At 45.4% G+C, this 23,026-nt stretch overlaps 1 protein-coding gene across 3 annotated transcripts in view; it reads left to right on the forward strand.

Annotated features, from left to right (window-relative positions):
• LOC143934082 (ubiquitin carboxyl-terminal hydrolase 2-like) overlaps window positions 1-23,026 on the forward strand; it is a 162,501-nt gene that overhangs the window by 76,025 nt on the left and 63,450 nt on the right. Inside the window, exon 1 of one of the 3 annotated variants that reach the window (XM_077457390.1) lies at window positions 22,021-22,230. The exons of the other annotated variants lie outside the window; for them this stretch is intronic. Coding sequence (XP_077313516.1) covers window positions 22,147-22,230 — 84 coding nt within the window. The 5' untranslated portion in view covers window positions 22,021-22,146. Of the gene's footprint in view, window positions 1-22,020; window positions 22,231-23,026 lie in introns of those variants that run through there. 3 annotated transcript variants of the gene reach the window in all.

The raw sequence follows: 23,026 nt of genomic DNA on the forward strand, positions 1-23,026 counted from the left end.
CCCAAACTGTCTCACTAAATGGCCGCGCTTGCATCACTGAACATATTGTAATGGCTGAATATAGCCAAAAATCATGTAATGGCGAGTTTACAACTTAAACCAAAAAGAAAAGCCTTTATGTAAGGGAGCATATGATCACCTGCTCACCAGAATAGTGGATTGGAATATCCATACATCTACAAAGCAGTGGTTACATTAGAAAATCCATATCATCACTATCCCTAGCCACTACACCATGGCTATTAACCAAACACACCCCATCCTCTATCTAAGGTATGATCACCTGCTCATAGGTCCCACCTAATGCTGTTTTCATATCAGCATTAAATACTTCCTCTTATTCACACCAGGCCCCATGACGCCACTACGTCTTAATCCTGAATTCCCCCAAGGAATGTCCAATTAATTCCTATCAAACTCATGGCCACATAAACACTGGCTAAACACTTTTTCCACAACGATACGTTCCTAAACCGCAAAAAATAGCCTCCCAAATGAAAGCTCTCAAATTTCCATTATGGACATATCTCCAAATACAACATCTTTTCCTAGTTCTGAATCACAAACCTCACTGCTTACTCCCCTAGAATCACTATGCTCAGAAATTACACTGCAGAGACATGTGATCTCAACCATCTACTTAACCACTTGAGACCCGCGCTATAGCCGAATGACGGCTACAGCACGGATCTCCTTTTCCGGGACTACGTCTATTGACGTCGTCCCGTGCGCGAGTGGCCTGTGCGCCCCCTGAGGGGCGCACGCGGCACGCTCTGTGATCGTCGAGTCTATTAGACTCGCCTGATCACCGATCCGTGCAAGGGGTCGATCCCGACCCCTTATCACGTGATCAGCTGTCAGCCAATGACAGCTGATCATGTGATATAGCGGAGCCGGTAATCGGCTATTATTCCTCCTCGCGTTGTCAGCGTGAGGAGAAAAAAAAAGCCGATCACCGGCGGCCGTGATCGGGACATCAGTCCCGATCACGGCCAGCCCTGCTAGTGCCCACCTGCCCCCTGCCAGTGCCCACCTGCCCCCTGCCAGTGCCACATTAATAAAAAGTAAGTGCCCCCCGTCAGTGCCACCCAGCAGTGCCCATAGTGCCACCCAGCAGTGCCCACAGTGCCACCCAGCAGTGCCCACAGTGCCACCCAGCAGTGCCACCCAGCAGTGCCCACAGTGCCACCCAGCAGTGCCCACAATCTGCCTCAACAAAGCTGCTGCACCCCAGTGCCACATATCCGTGCCCATCAGTGTCATCTACCAGTGCCCAGCAGTGCCGCCCATCAGTGCCCAGCAGTGCCACCTATCAGAGCCACCTATCAGTGCCACCTATCAGTGCCCATCAGTCCCATCTATCAGTGGTACCTATCAGTGCCCATCCGTGCCACCCATCTGTGCCACCCATCCGTGCCATCTTATCTGTGCCCATCTTTGCCCATCAGTGCCGCCTTATCTGTGCCCATTGGTGCCGCCTTATCTGTGCCTATTAGTGCCACCTTAACTATGCCTATCAGTGCCCACCAGTGCAGCCTATCAGTGCCCACCAATGCAGCCTATCAGTGCCCACCAATGCAGCCTATAAGTGCCCACCAGTGCAGCCTATCAGTGCCGCCTCATCAGCGCACTTCAATGAAGGAGAAAAATGACCCGTTTGCAAAATTTTATAACAAACTATTAAACATGATTTTTTTTTTTTTTTTTTTTTGTTTAGCAAAAAATAAAACTCCGAGCTGTAATTAAATACCACCAAAAGAAAGCTCTATTTGTGGGAAAAAAATGATAAAAATTTAATTTGGGTACAGTGTTGTATGCCCGCGCAATTGTCATTCAAAGTGCATCAGCGCTGAAAGCTGAAAATTGGTCTGGGACTGAGGGGGGTTAAAGTGCCCAGTAAGCAAGTGGTTAATCTTCGCCAAAAATCCCACAAAAAACAACACATGTTGATCTTGGGAGAAAGAACTATCCCTGGATCTCATAGACAAACATAGACAAACAATGGGAGCAAATATTTGAAAACATTCTCAAGGGTTAAATAAATGTGTTCACCCAGGAAAATGGCTACAAGGTTCTCACTAGGTGGTACAGAACACCGACCGTGATTCACAAGTTCGCACCATCGATATCCAACCTATGTTGGAGATGCAAATCAGAACCAGGCTCTCTTCTTTACATCATCCAAAAGTTCTGGAACGAAGTACACAACATAATCTCCAGGGTATCTACTTTCACATTAGAATTCTCCCCTGCCCAATTTCTCTTACACCTTACCACAATACCCAGGTGCTCCTACTTCAAATCATTTGCTATGCACATGCTAAACGCTGCTAAGCTATGTCTCCTAAACTTGTGGGGCAAAACGTACACTCCCTCACTGAAGAATGGTTCCGGAAAATCAATAAAATCGCAGAAATAGAAGAACAAATAGCCATCGCCCGTGAAAACATTTAAAAACACACTACTTCCTGGGCTTGTTGGTCACAGTTTGGAACCACTCCAGAATATATTCAAACTATGGACTCCAAACCTTAGTGAAGAAGGAAACTACCCAGGTTTTGCACTCTTTCCCCCTCCCCCCAATTTTTTAATTTATTTTTTGGTGAGCCAACACTGAACTACCCTACATAAAGCCCGGGCATAGCTGAGGTGGGATAGACTGTAAACCAGAGACAGATAGGAGGCATATGCCCCCCCCCCCCATGTTTCGACCTAATTCACCCAACCTTGGCTATCAGTAGGACTGCCAAACATGGAAACCACCCAAACACACATGAGTATTATTCCATGTAATTTTTCTCTCCATAGACTACCCCCATCTACCTCTACATAGAGACTCCCCCAACCAATTTCTCTTAGCTCAAGAAACCAGCTTAACTCAAAATACAGTCAGCCAACACGGATTTGACTTTCATAAAAATTAGGTCACTTCTGGCCTACGTGTTACAAAGTCTGTTAATACTCATCATATAACCTATACTACTCGTTTTTGCACAATTTGTTATCATTATATGTGGATTGAACGGTAAACTACTGTTATAGTGCTGGTTTGCGTGTATATCTCCAGGCTACTGGGCCCATGTAAATTCGGGTTTTGTACAGGCACCAGTCTCTGTATGTTTACCTTAACCACTTAACAACCGGCCCATAGCCGAATGACGGCTACAGGGCGGTTGTTTAACTCTGAGGCCGCGTACACACGCGGGGACTGTTCGCTCAACTTTGTTCGTCAAACAGTTTCAGCGGACAGTCCGCTCAAAATTAGCATGGACGGACTTGCCCACACACGACGAACGAACAGTCCGCTGAAACCGTGCGCGATGACGTGAACGGCACGTACGACGGGACTAGAAAACGACGTCCTATACACTGCAATGCAACCTTCGGCGTGTAAATTCTTTCTGAGCATGCGCGAGACTTAGTTTGACGAACAAGCCTACACACGGGCGGACTGTCCGCTCAAACCAAGTTTCAGCGGACAGTTTTTCGGAATTTCCGAAAAACTTTGTTCGTCAGACTGTCCGCTGAAACTGTCCGCTGAAGCCCACACACGAGCGGACTGTCCGCCGAAACACTGTTCAGCGGACAAAGTTGAGCGAACAGTCCCCGCGTGTGTACGCGGCCTGAGAGGCCGTCATATGACGTCCTCCCAGAATTCCGCTCTCGCGCACCCCCTACGGCGCACACTCGAGAGCATCCGTGACCGTGGGGTCCACAGGACCCGCGCCTCACGGATCACGCTCATCGCGGCCGTTTACCATGTGATCGCTCCGTCAAATGACGGAGCGATCACTTGTAAACAAACCGGCGTCATGTTATGACGCCGGTTCCTCCCTCCCCTCTCTGTACCGATCGGTACAGCGGAGGGGGAAGAGATCGATGTCAGCAGCGCTGTGGGCTGCATCTGCAGTGCCCACATTGCTGCTCACCGAATTTAACCCCTCAATACCCTGCCAATACTCTGCAATACCAGCTAATACTCTGCAATACCAGCTAATACTCTGCCATGCCAGCTAATACTCTGCCATGCCAGCTAATATTCTGCAATGCCAGCTAATACTCTGCAATGCTAGCTAATACTTTGCCAATACCAGCTAATACTTTGCCAATACCAGCTAATACTTTGCCAATACCAGCTAATGCTCTGCAATCTCAGCGAATGCTCTGCAATGCCAGCTAATACTCTGCAATGCCAGCTAATACTCTGCAGTACCAGCCAATACTCTGCAGTACCCGCCAATATTCTGCAGTACCCGCCAATACTCTGCAGTACCCGCCAATACTCTGCAGTACCTGCCAATACTCTTCAGTACCCACCAATACTCTGCAGTACCCGCCAATACTCTACAGTACCCGCCAATACTCTGCAATACAATTCCAACTAATACCCTGCAATACCCTGCCAATACCCTGCAATACCCTGCCAATACTCGGAGATACCCTGCCAATACTCGGAGATACCCTGCCAATACTCAGAGATACCCTGCCATACTCTGCAATACCCTGCCATACTCGGAGATACCCTGCCATACTCGGAGATACCCTGCAGTACCCATACTCGGTGACGTCCCCCCCCCCTCCCGCCGCCCCCCGGTGCTTCTACCGACTCGTCAATACGATCAAAGCCAGAATCTTTTTTTTATTTTTTTTATTTTTATTTTAAAAAAATAAAAATAAATTTAAAGCGCCCCTGTCCCAATGTGCTCACATGCAGAAGCGAAAGCATACGTAAGTCCCGCCCACATATGAAAACGGTGTTCAAACCACACATGTGAGGTATTACTGCGAACGTTAGAGCAAGAGCAATAATTCTAGCCCTAGACCTTCTCTGTAACTCAAAACATGTAACCAGTGAAAAACTGTAAAGTGTCGCCTATGGATATTTTTAAATAGCGATGTTTGGTGCCATTCCACGAGCGTGTGCAATTTTGAAGAGTGACATGTTAGGTATCTATTTACTCGGCGTAACTTCATTTTTCACATTGTGCAAAAATTGGGATAACTTTCCTTTTTTGTTTTTTTTTAAGCACAAAACAGTTTTTTTTCCAAAAAAACGCGTTCGAAAAATTGCTGTGCAAATACCGTACGAGATAAAAAAAGTTGCAACGACCACCATTGTATTCTCCAGGGTGTTTTCTAAAAAAACATATATAATGTTTTGGGGTTCTATGTAATTTTCTAGCAAATAAATGATGATTTTTACATGTAGGAGAGAAATGTCAGAATTGTCCTGGGTGTTCCAGAACGCCGGATGGCGCTCCCTGCATGTTGGGCCTCTGTATGTGGCCACACTGTGTAAAAGTCTCACACATGTGGTATCACCGTACTCGGAAGTAATAGCAGAATGTGTTTTGGGGTGTAATTTGTGGTATGCATATGCTGTGTGTGAGAAATAAACTGATAATATGACAATTTTGTGAAAAAAATAAAAAATAAAAATCTTGATTTTGCAAAGAATTGTGGGAAAAAAATTACAACTTCAAAAAACTCATCATGCCTCTTAAGCCCCGTACACACGAGCGGACTTTTCAACATCCAAAGTCTGACGGAATGATTCCGGCAGACTATTCGATCGTGTGTGGGCTGCAACGGACTTTTGATTCGCAAAAGTCTGACAGACTTTAGAAATGGAACATGCTTCAAATTTTTCCGCCAGAACTCTGCCGGACCCAGTTCCTACCGAAAAATTTGCTCGTGTGTGTGCTATTCCGACGGACTAAAACCGACGCTAGGGCAGCTATTGGCTACTGGCTATGAACTTCCTTATTCGAGTCCAGTCGTACGTCATCACGTTCGAATCCATCGGAGTTTGGTGTGATTGTGTGTGGCCAAGTTCGCTCATTCGAAAAGTCCGTCAGAACTCTGTCGGAACTCTGTCAGAACTCCGTCGAAAGTCTGCCGGACTTAAGTCCTGTCGTGTGTACGCGGCATTACTAAATACCTTGGAATGTCTTCTTTTCAGAAAGGGGTCATTTGGGGGGTATTTGTACTTTTCTGGCATGTTAGGGTCTCAAGAATTGAAATAGGCCGTCAGTACTTCAGGTGTGATCAATTTTCAGATATTGGCACCATAGCTTGTGGACTCTATAACTTTCACAAAGACCAAATAATATCCACCAATTTGTACTTATTTTTACCAAAGATATTTAGTGGTATAAATTTTTGCCAAAATTATGAAGAAAAATTACTAATCTGCTAAATTTTATAACAGAAACGAAGAAAAATTCATTTTTTTACAGAATTTTCTGTATTTTTTCTTCTATAGCACAAAAAATAAAAAACCCAGCAGTGATTAACCACTTGCAGACCGGACCATTTTTTTTTTTTTTTTCTTTCTTTTGGTGGTATTTGATCACCCCTGCGGTTTTTATTTTTTGCGCTATAAACAAAAATAGAGCGTCAATTTTGAAAAAAACGCATTATTTTTTACTTTTTGTTATAATAAATATACCCCAAAAATATATAAAAAAAACATTTTTCCCTCAGTTTAGGCCGATACGTATTCTTCTACATATTTTTGGTAAAAAAAATCGCAATAAGCGATTATTGATTGGTTTGCGCAAAAGTTATAGCGTTTACAAAATAGGGATAGTTTTATAGCATTTTTATTAATAATTTTTTATTATTATTTTTTTTACTAGTAATGGCGGCGATCAGCGATTTTTATTGTGACTGCGACATTGTGGGGGACCCATCGGACATTTTTGACACATTTTTGGGACCATTGTCATTTATACAGTAATCACTGCTATATAAATGCAGTGATTCCTGTGTAAATGACACTGGCAGTGAAGGGGTTAACCAGTGGGTGGCAGTGTAGGGGTTAAGTGTTCCTAGGGGTGTGTTAGTAACTGTGGGGGGGTTGGGCTTTCATTTAGTGAACACTGATCTCTGCTCCAATCACATGGAGCAGAGATCAGCGTCACTAGTTGCTAGGCAGAATGGAGAAATGCTGTTTACACGGAATTTCCTCCATTCGGCCGCTCCGTGAGACGATCGTGATTATGCCCGCGGCGATCGAGTCCGCGGGTCCCGCCACCGGACTCACGGGGGTCCCGACCAGCGCGGGAGCGCGCCGCCGGCAGGGCGGCATTGAATATTGGACGTACCTGTACGCCAATATGCCTGCCCGTGCCATTCTGTCGACGTACATCGTCGTGCGCTGGTCGGGAAGTGGTTAAATACCACCAAAAGAAAGCTCTATTTGTGTGAAAAAAAGGACAAAAATTTCATATGGGTCCAGTGTTGCATGACTGAGTAATTGTCATTCAAAATGTCAGAGCACCGAAAGCTGAAAATTGGTCTGGTTATTAAGGGTGTTTAAGTGCCCAGTGGTCAAGTGGTTAAATATCCTTAATAAAATATTATGGAAGCGAAAAACAGTTATTTATTTGCAAAATTTTATTTCAGAAGCAAAAAATGGAACGTTTTTTATTTTTGTTCTTTTTTTGTTTATTTAGCAAAAAGTAAAAAACCCAGTGGTGATTAAAGCGGGAGTCCACCGGGACTCCGCGTTTTTTTTTTTTTTTTAAAAGCCAGCAGCTACAAATACTGCAGCTGCTGACTTTTAAAATAGTGACACTTACCTGTCCAGTGCGCCCGCGATGTCGGCACCCGAAGCCGATCTCTAGATCGACACTCGAGTGCTGCCGCCGCCATCTTGGGTATGGGAATCAGGAAATGGAGCCTTTCGGCTTCATTTCCCGGTTCCCTACTGCGCATGCGCGAGCCGCGCTGCGCAATGAGGACGGTCCCCGCTGCCTCTGGGATCTGTGTGTTTCCCAGCAGGCAGCGGGGCACTTGCGGGAAGGGGCGGGCACTTGCGGAAAGGGGCGTAAGTTACGCCCCTTTCCACAGAGAGCTATCCCGGAAGTGGGTGCAGTTACCTGGATTATCCAGGTAACTGCACCCCCCTCCCCCCTGAAAGGTGCCGATTGTGGCACCGGAGGGGGGGAGGGTTCCGATGAGCGGAAGGTCCACTTTAGGGTGGACCTCCGCTTTAAATACCACCAAAATAAATCTCTGTTTGTGTGAACAAAATGATAAAAATGTTGTTTGGGTACAGTGGATGACCATGCAATTGTCATCATTCAAACTGCAACAGAGCTGAAAGCTGAAAATTGGCCTGGGCAGGAAGGGGGTAAATGTGCCCCATATTGAAGTGGTTCATACTGCTTTAAAATAAAATTTAAAAAAGCAATGAGTTCATGTATACAGGAAGTGACTGAAAAAGGCTGGAAGGGATTGGCAGCACCAGTCAATCCCCAATCATCAATGAACAAAAAATTAACAAATGAACAAAAAAAAAAAATGTAATTGTTTATTCCGCACACTACAAACCAAATATCAGCCAGTTTGGTGGGTTTAAGTTTACTTTAAAGTGGACCTTGTACTCCATGCAAGCCAAGGTCTGCTTTTCTAGTGTTCCCTCCCACCCCTACCTGCATAAAATGTAAAGGGTAAAGACAACACCTGTAGGGCTCTTTCCCAGCCGCCCACCTTACCACCTTACAGCCTGACAAGCCTGTACACATTGTGGCAATTTTAAGGCCTCGTGCACACAGGACATTTTTGCGGCTGCTCCTATGGGGCAGCCGATGTTTTTTCTTCCTGCTTCTAACATCTGCCAACCACTGCTATACTGCCCTCAGAAAAGCAATCTTAATGGAACCAAAGCATTTTCTGATTGGATGAGGGGGTAATCATGATATCACTGCCCCCCCCCCCCCCCTTTAAATCAGAGAATACCTTGTATTTATTTAGAAAAAGTACAATACATTACATTCTATGAATGGCAGGAGTGCTGAGAAAGTGACCCCCCTGTGGTCTATGTAAGGGGGGAAACCACTTGCACAGACTCTTAAGTGAAGTGCACCTTGCATTCATTGATAAAAATGCAAAGTGTTCTGTGAATGGCCTCTGTGCCGAGCGAGCGACCCTCTGTGGTTACCATGCAGCAGAACAGACACCCAGCATAGGGACCAGAAACCAGCTTCAATCATTGTAGTAGAAGTAACTACTACAGAGATCCTCCACTTCCACAGGGATCCTACAGGTATGGATTATGTATACTTACTTCGGTCCACACTGGAACAATGTAGCTATGCTATAAAATCTGTATCTGGAGTTTGGCTTTAAAGTGGTTATAAAGTCAAAACATGTTTTACCTTAATGTTTTACCTTAATGCAGGGGTGCCCAATCTTTTGAGGAGCGAGGGCCACTTTAGTGACTTGGTAACCGGTCACGGGCCGCAATGAGCGCTCTGTGTCCACTCTGCATATGCAGAGAGACAAGGACACAACCCGCTCTCCTCTATAGGTCCTCCGATCAGATCAGCCCAGACAGAAGGGGATGGTTCTCCTGTTTTTTTAAGTGGATCGGAATGGAGAAAGTATACAAGTCTGTTTACATCTGTCGCTGTATATAGGTGATTGGAGGGTCCAATTGGGTCCACTTGAAAAACAGACAGGCGGACCCGATCGGACCAATCGTGTGAAAGGGCCCTAAGGCTGCTTATACACTGATGCACTGCGGTTTACCTGCACCTCATCTGACCTCAATCTTCACATCTTCCTCAGGATTCCTGCAGGTATTGATGGCTGCTGTTGTCCCCCAGGTGGGTATGGCTGGTGGCTGCCCCCAGGGCTGGTACTGCTGGCGTGTACTGTTGGTGGGTACTGCTGGCGGATACTGTTGGTGGTTATTGCTGGCTGGTTCCCGACCCGCCATCCCCGAACATCAGTGTGACAGCAGCTGGCACTGGAGGAAGCACGTGGCTGCAGTAGAGAACAGAGCCGATTTGTGTATCGCTCCTGTCACATCTTTACGCTGATGCTTGGGGATAACGGGTCGGGAACCCGTGATCTGGGCTTGTCGACCAGCCATCCCAGAGCAGGAGGTGGCAGGCCTGCGCTTGGACACCCCTGCCTTAATGCATTCTCTGAATTAAAGTAAAAACCATCCCACTTCTTTTTATGCTCTCCTCTCACACTCCAGCGATCTCCCTGCCTGCAGCACTGCTCTCTTCCTATTCTCACAGCATACACTGAGAGCAGCGGGACATACACAGCCTGGCTCGGGAGAGTACTCACCCGGATGCCCCTATAGCAAATGGCTTGCTATGAGGGCATCTAGAAGTAGAAAGAGTGGACAGCGCCAAAAGGGGGACCACCAAAGAGGCAAGGGACCAACTGCAATATTGTTGCATAACCAGTGCCGTAACTAGAACCCTCAGGGCCCCAATGCAAGAAACCATGGAGGGCCCCCCCCCCCCCCCGACCTCCGGACCAAAGCTCTTTTCTTTGAGCCCGATGACGGAACACCAGGGCCCGGTCCCAAGTGGGTGGCTGCTTATAAAGGAACCGATTTCTCCATTTCTCCCCGCTTCTCCTCCTCCCCCACCAACAGGCATTCAGCGGCTGCAGGAGGAAAATGGAGAGATTGGTTCCTCTATGTCAGTGTTTCACAATCTTTTTCCAGTTAGGGCACCCTTGAAGTACACCCCTAGGTGAATGGAGCTACACTCCAACCCCCCTTGCAACTGTGTACATTGCATGCAGTCGCAGCATAGTGATGATGCATTTAAGGGGTTAAAACAGGTGGTCAGTAGGCCACATATTTCCTCTCTACCAGCTGTCAAATGCCTCTGAAAAGCAATCTGAGCATGGATCGCTTTTCAGAGGAACAGCATTTTACATAAAATGTGCATACATACATGTAAACACACACACATACAGTGGTGTGAAAAAGTGTTTGCCCCCTTCCTCATTTCCTGTTCCTTTGCATGTTTGTCACACTTAAGTGTTTCGGAACATCAAACCAATTTAAACAATAGTCAAGGACAACACAAGTAAACACAAAATGCAATTTGTAAATGAAGGTGTTTATTATTAAAGGTGAAAAAAAATCAAAACCATCATGGCCCTGTGTGAAAAAGTGATTGCCCCCCTTGTTAAAACATACTATAACTGTGGTTGTCCACACCTGAGTTCAATTTCTCTAGCCACACCCAGGCCTGATTATTGCCACACCTGTTCACAATCAAGGCATCACTTAAATAGGAGCTGCTTGACACAGTAAGGTCCACCAGAAGATCCTTAAAAGCTACACATCATGCCGAGACCCAAAGAAATTCAGGAACAATTGAGAAAGAAAGTAATTGAGATCTATCAGTCTGGAAAGGGTTATAAAGCCATTTCCAAAGCTTTGGGAATCCAGCGAACCACAGTGAGAGCCATTATCCACAAATGGCGAAGACATGGAACAGTGGTGAACCTTCCCAGGAGTGGCCGGCCGCCCAAAATTACCCCAAGAGAGCAGCGACGACTCATCCAAGAGGTCACAAAAGACCCCACAACAACGTCCAAGGAACTGCAGGCCTCACTTGCCTCAGTTAAGGTCAGCGTTCATGCCTCCACCATCAGGAAAAGACTGGGCAAAAATGGCCTGCATGGCAGAGTTCCAAGGAGAAAACCACTGCTGAGCAAAAAGAACATCAAAGCTCGTCTCAATTTCTCCACAACACATCTTGATGATCCCCAAGACTTTTGGGACAACATTCTGTGGACCGATGAGACAAAAGTGGAACTCTTTGGAAGGTGTGTGTCCAAGTATATCTGGCGTAGAAGGAACACTGCATTTCAGAAAAAGAACATTATACCAACAGTAAAATATGGTGGTGGTAGTGTGATTGTCTGGGGCTGTTTTGCTGCTTCAGGACCTGGAAGACTTTCCGTGATAAAAGGAACTATGCATTCTGCTGTCTACCAAGAGATCCTGAAGGAGAATGTCCGACCATCTGTTCGTGTACTCAAGCTGAAACGAACTTGGGTTCTGCAGCAGGACAATGATCCTAAACACACCAGCAAGTCAACACCGAATGGCTGAAGAAAAACAAAATGAAGACTTTGGAGTGGCCTAGCCAAAGTCCTGACCTGAATCCTATTGAGATGTTGTGGTATGACCTTAAAAAGGCCGTTCATGCTCCAAAACCCTCTAATGTAACTGAATTAGGACAATTCTGCAAAGATGAGTGGGCCAAAATTCCTCCAGGACGCTGTAAAAGCCTCATTGCACGTTATCGCAAACGCTTGGTTGCAGTTGTTGCTGCTAAGGGTGGCCCAACCAGTTATTGGGTTTAGGGGGCAATCACTTTTTCACACAGGGCCATGATGGTTTGGATTTTTTTTCACCTTTAATAATAAACACCTTCATTTACAAATTGCATTTTGTGTTTACTTGTGTTGTCCTTGACTATTGTTTAAATTGGTTTGATGTTCCGAAACACTTAAGTGTGACAAACATGCAAAGGAACAGGAAATGAGGAAGGGGGCAAACACTTTTTCACACCACTGTACATATGTAGGCCCAGGTGGTGGACCCCAACCAATGAGTTGTTGTGCGGGCGACCAGCGTTCTGGAACTTTGGGGGGGACCTGCAGCTCCTAGTTTTGACTGTTATCACAGCGGACCTCTCATCGGACCTCTCACCTAAGTTCTCAGCTACAAAGAGACAGATGCCATGTCGGGAGGCTGAAACTGTCTAGAAAAGAAAGTCAGCTGATGGGCACAGGCCATTAAAGTGCAGGGGGGTGCTCTCCACTGTGTGAGGAGACCCCATGTCAGGAGAGGTGCAGTGGAGACACATGAAGGGAGCCAGGCAGGCTGAAATGAAAACCACACTTGTTGAGTGGAAATTGACAAATACCTGGCTGCCACTGGGCTTCTAATCTGGATAGTAGGGATGGTGCTGATGCAAGGGAGACTGAGATGGTCAGCTACACTTAGGAGGTTGCTATATATTATAGTGACTTACTATAGAGCTTAGCTACTGGTAATCTATATGGGAGGTAGGTGTTAAAGATTTATACACTAGCTAACTAGATTATATAGCATGGGATACCCAGGGTAGAAGGAAAGCTACACTATTTGTGTGAAACTTGCATGGCACTTACCTAGCTGCCAAAGGGGTTTTTAACATAGAGATGGTGCAGACACAAGGGAGACTAACATGGTCACCTATACCTGGCAGGCAGGGCCGTCTTTAATATTGATTGGACCCTGGGCAAAAATTTTCTTAGGACCCCCCTCCCCCCATGCAATTTCGCTCTCCACCTTCTCGGAGACATACAATAAATAGCAGCTAGACTTAAAATCAGTTTACTGTATCAAATCAGGCAGCGATTGGTTGCCAGAGGTTACAGCAAATCATTACTGCTTACTGACTGGTTGCTAGAGGTTACAGCACTCCTTAAGGCTCACTGATTAGTTGCTAGAGGTTACAGCACATTTCTGCTTGTTGATTGGCTGCTAGAGATTGCTGTACAGTAATATTGCTCACTGGTCGCTATAGGTTACAGCACATCTTCTCCTCACTGCAGGGGGGCATGATATACCCATGAATGCTGCCTTTATTTACATATCAATGCAGTTGGCCTCAGCTATTTACATATGCATGTCACTGCTATTTACATATGAATGCCAGTATTTACATGTAAACACAGGTCTGCAGGTGAGTCATCTGTACACAACAATAGGGCAGAGCTGGGCAGCATTAGTAGCAGCACAGGACTAAAACTTCAAGGGACAAGGGAATGTAAACTGGGATAGTTGGCAAGTATGAGACAGCTGCTTTGGGCCCACAACAATGACAGGTAGGTAGTAGGACTCTCCTACAATCCTTTGCTTGTGTCAGTTGTACATATTAAGGAATCTTAATTTTATTCCTGTTGATTGCTGATGATAAAAATAAAGAGATTGATTTATTTGTTCCTGCCCCCAATCCGTCCTTTACTCAATGCCAGGCCCACATACCTTCATCACTGTGCTATATTTTTTCTGCTGCATCACTGGCATTGTTATATCCTCTTAGTTCTCTCCATAAATTTGGAAAAAATAGAGAGGCCGCCTATGATTGGCTGCTGGCTTTGACAGCTTCCTTTTGTTTCCACTTTGGATAGAGTAAGAAAGGGTTATAGACCTGTCAGATTTTTTTTTTGCCATCCCTGTCCCATTGTGGAGAATTTCTTTTAATTTCCTGTCCCATAGCCAAACAGGAAGTGAGAGGAAATTTCTGAAAATTAAGGGAATTCATTGCCCCCCTCCCATGGCCCTCAGACCTAGTGTCCCCACTGGAAAATGTCAGTGCAAGTCATATTTAAATTAGGGGGTGCACAAGTTTAGTCAGCCCTACCTACCGCTTACCTACGTAACTGATATGTGATCCAGCACTTCCAGGTAGGGAGTGCGCACATGTGCGCCCGCCGCCCTGTCTGCATTGTGATTCGTTACAGCACAAGCCAATCAGTGGATGCCGGCCAAAGATTGACCCCAGACACATGCTGATGGGTTCAGTCATTCAGGGAAGGAAGCTTTACAACACAGAGCTCTGAATACTGACAGGGGATCTTTCTGTTTCTTTATTCCATGAAAATTAGGGGAAAAGCCAGCAAGCTCGCTTAGTAAAAGCACCACATAACACACACAGTAAGCATTGTTAGGCACACAGTTAACTCCTTAATCGCCCCTAGATGTTAAGTCCTTCCCAGACAGTGTCATTAGTACAATGAGTACTAGTTTTAGCACTGATCACTAGTGTTACTATTGCTGTCATGTCACGTACACACGACCGGTTTCCTGACAGAATAAACTCTGAAGGTTTTCCCGACGGAGTTCTGACAGAGTTCCGCTAAAACTGTCTAGCATACACATGATCACACCAAAGTCCGACCATCAAGGACGCAGTGCCGTACAACACGTACGACGGGACTAGAAAAAGGAAGTTCAATAGCCAGTAGCCAATAGCCTCCGTCTCATACTTGCTTCAGAGCATGCGTTGTTTTTGGTCCGTCGGAACAGCATACAGAAGAACGGTTTTCCCGATAGGAATTGGTTCTGTCGGAAATATTTAAAACATGTTCTATTTCTAGGTCCGTCAGAATTTTCAAAAAAGAAAGTCCAATGAGCCATACACACGATCGGAATATACGATGAAAAGCTTCCGTCAAACTTTTTCTGTCTGATCATTACTGGTATAAATAAATAAAAATTCCAGTATTTATACCAGATATTATGGCTCCATTCACACCTGAGCGTATTGATTTACTTATTTTTTTTAAAGCTTTTTTGCAGCTTTTTACAAGCTTTTTTAAAGCATTTTTCGAAGTGTATTACAAGCGTTTTATAGCTTCAGGCATCTTTACTAGGGATGAGCTTCGTGTTCGAGTCGAACGTACGTTCGACTCGAACAATGGCCGTTCGGCGAATTCCGAACGTTTTGGCCGTTCGCGTCAAAATTCGAGTGACGCGCGCGCGGACCACAATGCACTGCGTTGGCGCAGTGCATTGCTGCCCGATGATTGGCCAAGCATGCACTGTGACCCCGCATGCTTGGCCAATCGCAGCGCCGGCAGCGAGGAGAGCCATGATTGGCCACAGGCATCCTGCCTGTGGCCAATCATAGCTCAGGCTATGTAGTGCACGCCCCACACTATATAAGGCCGCCTTTAAGGCGGCCTCCTGTAGTGTGTTACTTTGCATCTGAAGCAGTGGGTGTTCTGTGTACCTTCAACACAGTACACACCAATCGTTTTTGGCTGATTTCCTATCTTGCTGCTGTGTAGTGGTTGTTGTCTGTGCCCTGACTGCAGTATACACCACTATATTCACCTCACCTATATAGCTAGTGATCTAGCTTTAACCACTTAACAACTGCCCATTGCCGATTAACGGCTTCAGGGCGGTTGTTTAACTCAGAGAGGCCGTTAATTAACGGCCTCCCAGAATTCTGCTCTCGCGTGCCCCGAGGTGTGCGCACTCGAGAGCATCCGTGACCGCCGGGTCCATAGGACCCGGTGCATCACGGTAAACGGCCGCTCATAGCGGCCGTTTACCACGTGATTGCTCCGTCAAATGACGGAGTGATCACTTGGAAACAAACCGGCGTCATGTTATGACGCCTGTTCCTACCTCCACTTTCTGTACCGATCGGTACAGCGGAGGGGAAAGAGATCGGTGTCAGCAGCGATGTGGGCTGCATCTGCAGTGCCCACATCGCTGCTCACCGAATTTAACCCCTCAATTCCCTGCCAATACTCTGCAATACCAGTGCATACTCTGCAGTACCCTGCCATTACTCTGCAGTACCCCGCCATTACTCTGCAGTACCCCGCCATTACTCTGCAGTGCAGTACCCCGCCATTACTCTGCAGTGCAGTACCCTGCCATTACTCTGCAGTGCAGTACCCTGCCATTACTCTGTAGTACCCCGCCATTACTCTGCAGTGCAGTACCCTGCCATTACTCTGTAGTACCCCGCCATTACTCTGCAGTGCAGTACCCCGCCATTACTCTGCAGTGCAGTACCCTGCCATTACTCTGCAGTGCAGTACCCCGCCATTACTCTGCAGTACCCCGCCATTACTCTGCAGTGCAGTACCCTGCCATTACTCTGCAGTGCAGTACCCCGCCATTACTCTGCAGTGCAGTACCCTGCCATTACTCTGCAGTGCAGTACCCTGCTATTACTCTGTAGTACCCCGCCAATACCCCGCCAATACTCTGTAATACCCTGCCATAAATTGCCATACCCAGCCATACTCAGAGATACCCAGCCATACTCGGTGATACCCTGAAATACCCAGCCATAGAACCCCCCACCCCCCTCCGGTGCTTCTACCAACTCGCCAGTACGATCAAAGCCAGAATCTTTTTTTTATTTTTTATTTCAGGCTTCCCAGCCTAGAGGTGAGATGTGGGGTCATATTGACCCCCCAGATTTCACTGTAAAGAGGACCTGTCACCCCATATTCCTATTACAAGGGATGTTTACATTTCTTGTAATAGGAATAAAAGTGATCAAAAATATATTTTTGGGAAAAAAAATGTCAAACTAAAATAAATAAAGTAAAATGAACAATAAAAAAATAAAATAAAAATTAAAGCGCCCATGTCCCCATGTGCTCGCATGTGCCACACATGTGAGGTATCGCCGAGAATGTTAGAGCGAGAGCAATAATTCTAGTCCTAGACCTCCTCTGCAACTCAAAACATGTAACCAGTAAAAAAATATTTAAAGCGTCGCCTATGGGGATTTTTTAAGTAGCGACGTTTGGCGCCATTCCACGGGCATGTGCAATTTTGAAGAGTGACATGTTTGATATCTATTTACTCAGCATAACTTCATCTTTCACTTTATGCAAACATTGGGCTAACAAGTGGTTAATAATAGAGCTTGCAGTCAGTAGTGTTAGGAGTGCGTGCTGTCTGCGTGCTCTGTACCCAGTACATACCGCTATAATATAGGGCAGGCCCCTACTTTCAAACATCCAACTTACAAACATCTCCTACTTGCAAACGCAAGGAGACAGCAGCAAGTGAGATGAAAAAAGATGGACGACAAAACAAATTATACAGGGGTGATAACCCTTCCCTATGTTTTCCAAAAAGCTTAAAGATAGTTTTTTTGACTGGAGCTACACTTTAAAAATGTACCGGTTGAAAATGACAAACAGATTCAACTTAACACAACAAACCTACACAGTCCCTGTCTTGTTTGCACCGCCTGTATACTGCTGTTCTGAGTATATAGGGCCTGGGGGCCACACGCATTTCCTTTTTTTAATATGGGTACGGGGTTCCCCTTAATATGCGTACAAGACCCAAATAGGCTGGTAATGGGCAGGGAGGGCTACCCATGCCATGTTTCTCAATGATTTTCAACCATATTGCAGGAACCAGATATAACATTAAAACCGCAAGCAGTTTTAAATGGTGTTATTTCCGTTTAATGTCATTTTGTGCAGGGACTGTTCTAAACACGGGAAACACGTGGCACTTCACAGGCATACTACAGACACCCCGCAGGCACCATATTTAAAGGAATATTTCACTTTTTTTTTTCACTTTAATCGTCATTAAAATCAGTGCTCCCGCCAAAACGGTAGTTTTTAAAACTTTTTTTTGCAGTGACCCATGTCCCCTGAGGCAGGAGGCAGGTCGCCAAACCCTTTTTAGGACACTATCTTGCATATTAGCCGTTAAAATGAGCACTTTCCAATTCGAACGTTCGAGTCCCATAGACTTCAATGGGGTTCTAACGTTCGTACCGAACGCGGGGGTCGTTCGCAAGTTCTGGTGCGAACCGAACCGGGGGGTGTTCGGCTCATCCCTAATCTTTACTTAGCTAATAGAAAGCACTAAGGAGATGGGGGGGGGTAGAAGTGATTAGAGGCGTTTTTCTGCTCAAGTCAGGCATTTCTATTGAAGTCTATGGGGCCAAAAACACTTGTAATCTGACAAAAATAAGCTCAAGTACTTTTTAGAACTTTGTGCGCTTTGGTTTTAGGTGACAGAACGCTCAAATGTGAACAGAGGCCATTGAAATGAATGTAATTTTGCTTGTTGGGCGTTTTGGAGCTTCAGAGCTGAGCGTTTTACAAGCTGAAAATCACTCTGGTGTGAACGGGGCCTATAACTTTCATGCCAACCAAATAATACACTTCTATTGAGATTTTTTTTTATACCAAAGACATGTAGCTGAATACATTTTGGCCTAAATTCATGAACAAATTAGATGTCTTAAATTTTTTATTGGATTTGTTTTATAGCAGAAGATAAAAAATATAGTTTTTTTCATAATTTTCTGTCTTTTTTTCATTTATATCACAAAAAATAAAAAATAAAACAGTGGAGATCAAATGACACCAAAAGAAAGCTCAATTAATTTGTGTGAAAACAATTCTACATATTTTGTTTGGGTACAGTGTTGCATCACAGCGTAATTGCCAGTTAAAGTAGCTCAGTGCTGTATAGCAAAAACCTTCTGGAGGTGAAGTGGTTAATAAAAAAAGGGACTTTAACCACTTCCGGACTGGCCGCCGTCGTTGTACTTCGGTACTTTGACATTGAATACCATTGTTATGGCAGCAGATAGCTGCTATAACTCCGGTATTTTTAAAAACAGTGGGCAGTCTGCTTTCAGATAAAAGTGGTCACTGGGGCAGATTCGCAGCAAGATCACTTTTATCGGCTGCAGGAGAGGTGCCCACCCCCCTCCCGCCGTGTCCCGGTCATCTCCGCCGGATACCTGAGTGGTGGAGATGAGCTCGACTCCATACCACTGGATGACGGAAGCGACATCAAATGTCACTTCCACCCAATTGTTTGAAAAATAAAAGACATTTTTTTTTAATTACATTTAAAGGGGTTGTAAAGGTAAATGTTATTCTATGCATTAAGGTAAAAAAAAACATCTGACACTGCCTGCGCCCCCAGCCCCCCCCCCCCCCCCCGTTTTACTTACCTCACCCCTCGAAAAATCCCGCGCTCGCCCCTGCCGTCCTTTTCACCGCTCAGCCTGGCCGCTGATTGGCTGGAGTGGATGGATGGATAACAGCGCAGCCATTGGCTCGCGCTGCTGTCAATCACATCCACTGACGCGGAGTGCCGGGGGCGGGGCCGTGTGATACAGCGAGCTGCTATAGCTTCTCACCATGCGAGGGAGCTTGCGTGAATGTGAGAAGTACAGTCGCAGAGGGACCCCAGAAGAGCAGGTTCGGGGCCACTCTGTGCAAAACGAGCTGCACAGTGGAGGTAAGTATAACATGTTTGTTATTTAAAAAAAAAATTATTTCACTTTACAATCCCTTTAAGTGTACATGTGAGATCGGAGGTCTTTTTGACACCAGATTTCCCATTAAAGAGGTCCCGTCATGTTTTTCTTTCTATTACAAGGGATGTTTATGTTCCTTGTAATAGGAATAATAGTGATCCAATTTTTTTTTTTTTTAAAGGGATAATGTAAAAATAAAAAATAAAAAGTAAAATAAATAAGAAAAAAAAATGTAAAGCGTCCCATCCCCCCATGCTCGCACGCAGAAGCAAGCACATACATAAGTCGTGAATGCATATGTAAACAGTGTTCAAACCACGCATGTGAGGTATCGCCACAATCGTTAGAGCGGGTGCAATAATTGTAGCATTAGACCTTCTCTGCAACTCAAAACTGGTAACCTGTAGAAATGTTTAAACGTCGCCTATGGAGATTTTTAAGAGTCAAAGTTTGTCGCCATTCCAGGAGCGGGCGTAATTTTGAAGCATGACACGTTGGGTATCAATTTACTCAGCGTAACATAACCCTTTGCAACATAAAAAATAGTTGGGATAACTTTACTGTTTTCTTGTTTTTTAATTCAAAAAACATATTTTTTTCCAAAAGCATTGCTTTTGTAAGACTGCTGCGCAAATTCGGTGTGACACAAAGTATTGCAACGACCGCCATTTTATTCTCTAGGGCGTCTGAAAAAAAATTATGTTTGGGGATTCTAAGTCATTTTCTAGCAAAAAAAAAATTATTTTAACTTGTAAACATCAAGTAGAAAAAATAGGCTTGTGGTTTTAATATCTATTCAGGGCCGTCTATAACTCAAAGCGGACAAAAGGGACATCTGGTTACAAAGGATGGAGAGATGGCGAAGGTATTGAATTTATTCTTCTCCTCAGTCTTCATTAGATGGTTATGCAAGTACTGCCCCTTGTGCTGATTTATTTCTATTACCTGTATGATACAAACACATCACAGTACACATTCCCAATCCCTGTGTGTCATTCTGGACTCCTCTACCCCCCCCCCCCCCACACCATATTGAGCTCCCCCATCCCCCCCTCATCATCCTGGACTCCTCTACCCCCCCACCATATTGAGCTCCCCCACCCCCCCCCTCATCATTCTGGACTTCTCTATCTCCCCCCCATCATCCCTGGACTCCGCTATCTCTCCCCCCTCATCGTTATTAGACAGTTTGTGCAGTGCTTTACAGCATGAGGGCAGGCAGTACAGTTACAATACAATACAATATATACGTTTACGTGTTTTTGTTGGAATCTGGTAGATTGTGAGCTCTAATGAGCGGGACCCTCTGATTCCTCTTGTACCAAATTGTAATGTAACTGTAACGTCTGCCTTCATTTTGTTAAAGCGGGATTCCACCCTAAAGTGGAACCTCCGCTGATCGGAACCCCCCCCCCCCCCTCCGGTGTCACAATTGACACCTTTCAGGGGGGAGGGGGGTGGAGATACCTGTCAAAGACAGGTATTTTCACCCATTTCCGGGCATAGACTCCCACGGGAGTCTACGCCATTTCCTGCCCTGCCGCGCTGTCTGCTGGGACACACACGGGTCCCAGTGACAGCGCGGAGATTTCCTATTGCGCGGCGCAGCTCGCGCATGCGCAGTAGGGAACCGGGAAGTGAAGCCGATTCGCTTTACTTCCTGATTCCCTCACCTCGAATGGCGGCGACAGCAGCCGAGGCCCGAGCTGTCGATCGGCCTCGGCTGCCGGCATCGCTGGACCCCGGGACAGGTTTCATTTATTAAAACTCAGCAGCTGTAGTATTTATAGCTGCTGGCTTTTAATATTTTTTTTTTGGGCGGAATCCTTCTTTAAGTGTTACTCCCAACTGTTGGCGCCATATAAATCCTGTATAATAATAATAATAATAATGTCGGGGTGGAGAGAAAATTTGCTTGGGGGGGGTGAGAAAATGTTTGCCCGGGGTCCAATCAATATTAAAGACAGCCCTGCATCTATTATTTGATTTATATCATTGGGGATTTTTTGTAGTAGCGGTGACTACTACAGTGATTCTTCCACAGGGATCCCACAGGTATGGAAATGGGTACTTACTGTACATCGGTCTGTACTGGATCAAAGTAACGAAGCAATAAAATGTGTACCCGGCATAAACATGTCAAATCTCCTTGGCACTGTCTGTTATATTGGTACATACAGTATATATAAATGTGATAATTACACAGAATATATACAGTAAATAGAGAGCAGTGCACAGAGGTGAGTCGGATGAATGTGAACATTGTGTGCTCTGGGATCTGCACACAATGTCCTCTCTGGTCCCTGACCACGCCCCCTGCAGGTGACTCCATCCCCTGGGAGAAGCAATGTGCGCTCCCCGTGTGTTACCCGCCCCGCCCCCTCCTGACGTCACTAGCTGTCAGATTCCAGCCGGAGGTAATGAGTGTCCGGAGTGAAGGAGAGGCGGAGGAGCCGAGTACATCTGGAGGACTCGGATCAGAGGCTGTACATTGCAGAGCACACCGTCCTCCTCTATACACCGCACTCATTTCACCATGACCGGCAGTGGTAAGGTGCAGCAGATCCCCGGAGCCGTCATTATATCTCATCTCCTGGACTTCGTGCTCAATAGAACCAAGGTGAGGAGTCCGGGGGGTGTGCTTAGTGCAGCTGTTATCCAGGGGGTGCCAATAGTACTTACCTCTCATTTCACTATATGACTTACAGGGGTACACATGACTTACATGAATGTATATGGACGTTATTACAGGCGTACAGAATAAAATACGCCTTTATCTGCATCGCCTGCGAGCCGGGGTATAACCCATAGGATTGTATTAGCGGAATACGCTGCCTGTACGCTTTACGTCTGGGAACGCCCACCCAGCGCGTGCGCCTGGAAATGGAAGTACGAGAATTTACAGGCGTATTCCCGCGTACGGTGTATTCTGTGAATAAGGTCATATGGACAGGTGTGTGTGTGTGTGTGTGTGTGTATGTATGTGTGTATATAGATTATATATATATATATATATATATATATATGTGTATATGTGTATTATTATTATTATTATTATTATTATTATTATTATTCATGATTTATATAGCGCCAACAGTTAATGCAGCGCTTTACAATGTATAGGGGGGAACAACACAATTACAGTACAATTCAATACAAAAGGTACAGGAGGGGGTGGTGTTACAAAAGGTAATATATATATATATATATATATATATATATTTATATTTATATATATATATATATATATATATATATATATATATATATATAAAATATAGAGCTTTTCTTCTCAGAGAATAGGTGCAGGAACTCCTCCCTCTGAGTCAATTTGCATCTCCATCCCTTACCCAACTCCAAGGACTACCCTTGGTTCCACCACCTCCCAGTAGGACCCTTTTAGAATCCAGAAACAA

The sequence above is a fragment of the Lithobates pipiens genome, unplaced genomic scaffold (assembly GCF_037356315.1).
Source record: "Lithobates pipiens isolate NorthernLeopardFrog02 unplaced genomic scaffold, aLitPip1_a1.2 Scaffold_27, whole genome shotgun sequence".
Taxonomy (NCBI): domain Eukaryota; kingdom Metazoa; phylum Chordata; class Amphibia; order Anura; family Ranidae; genus Lithobates; species Lithobates pipiens.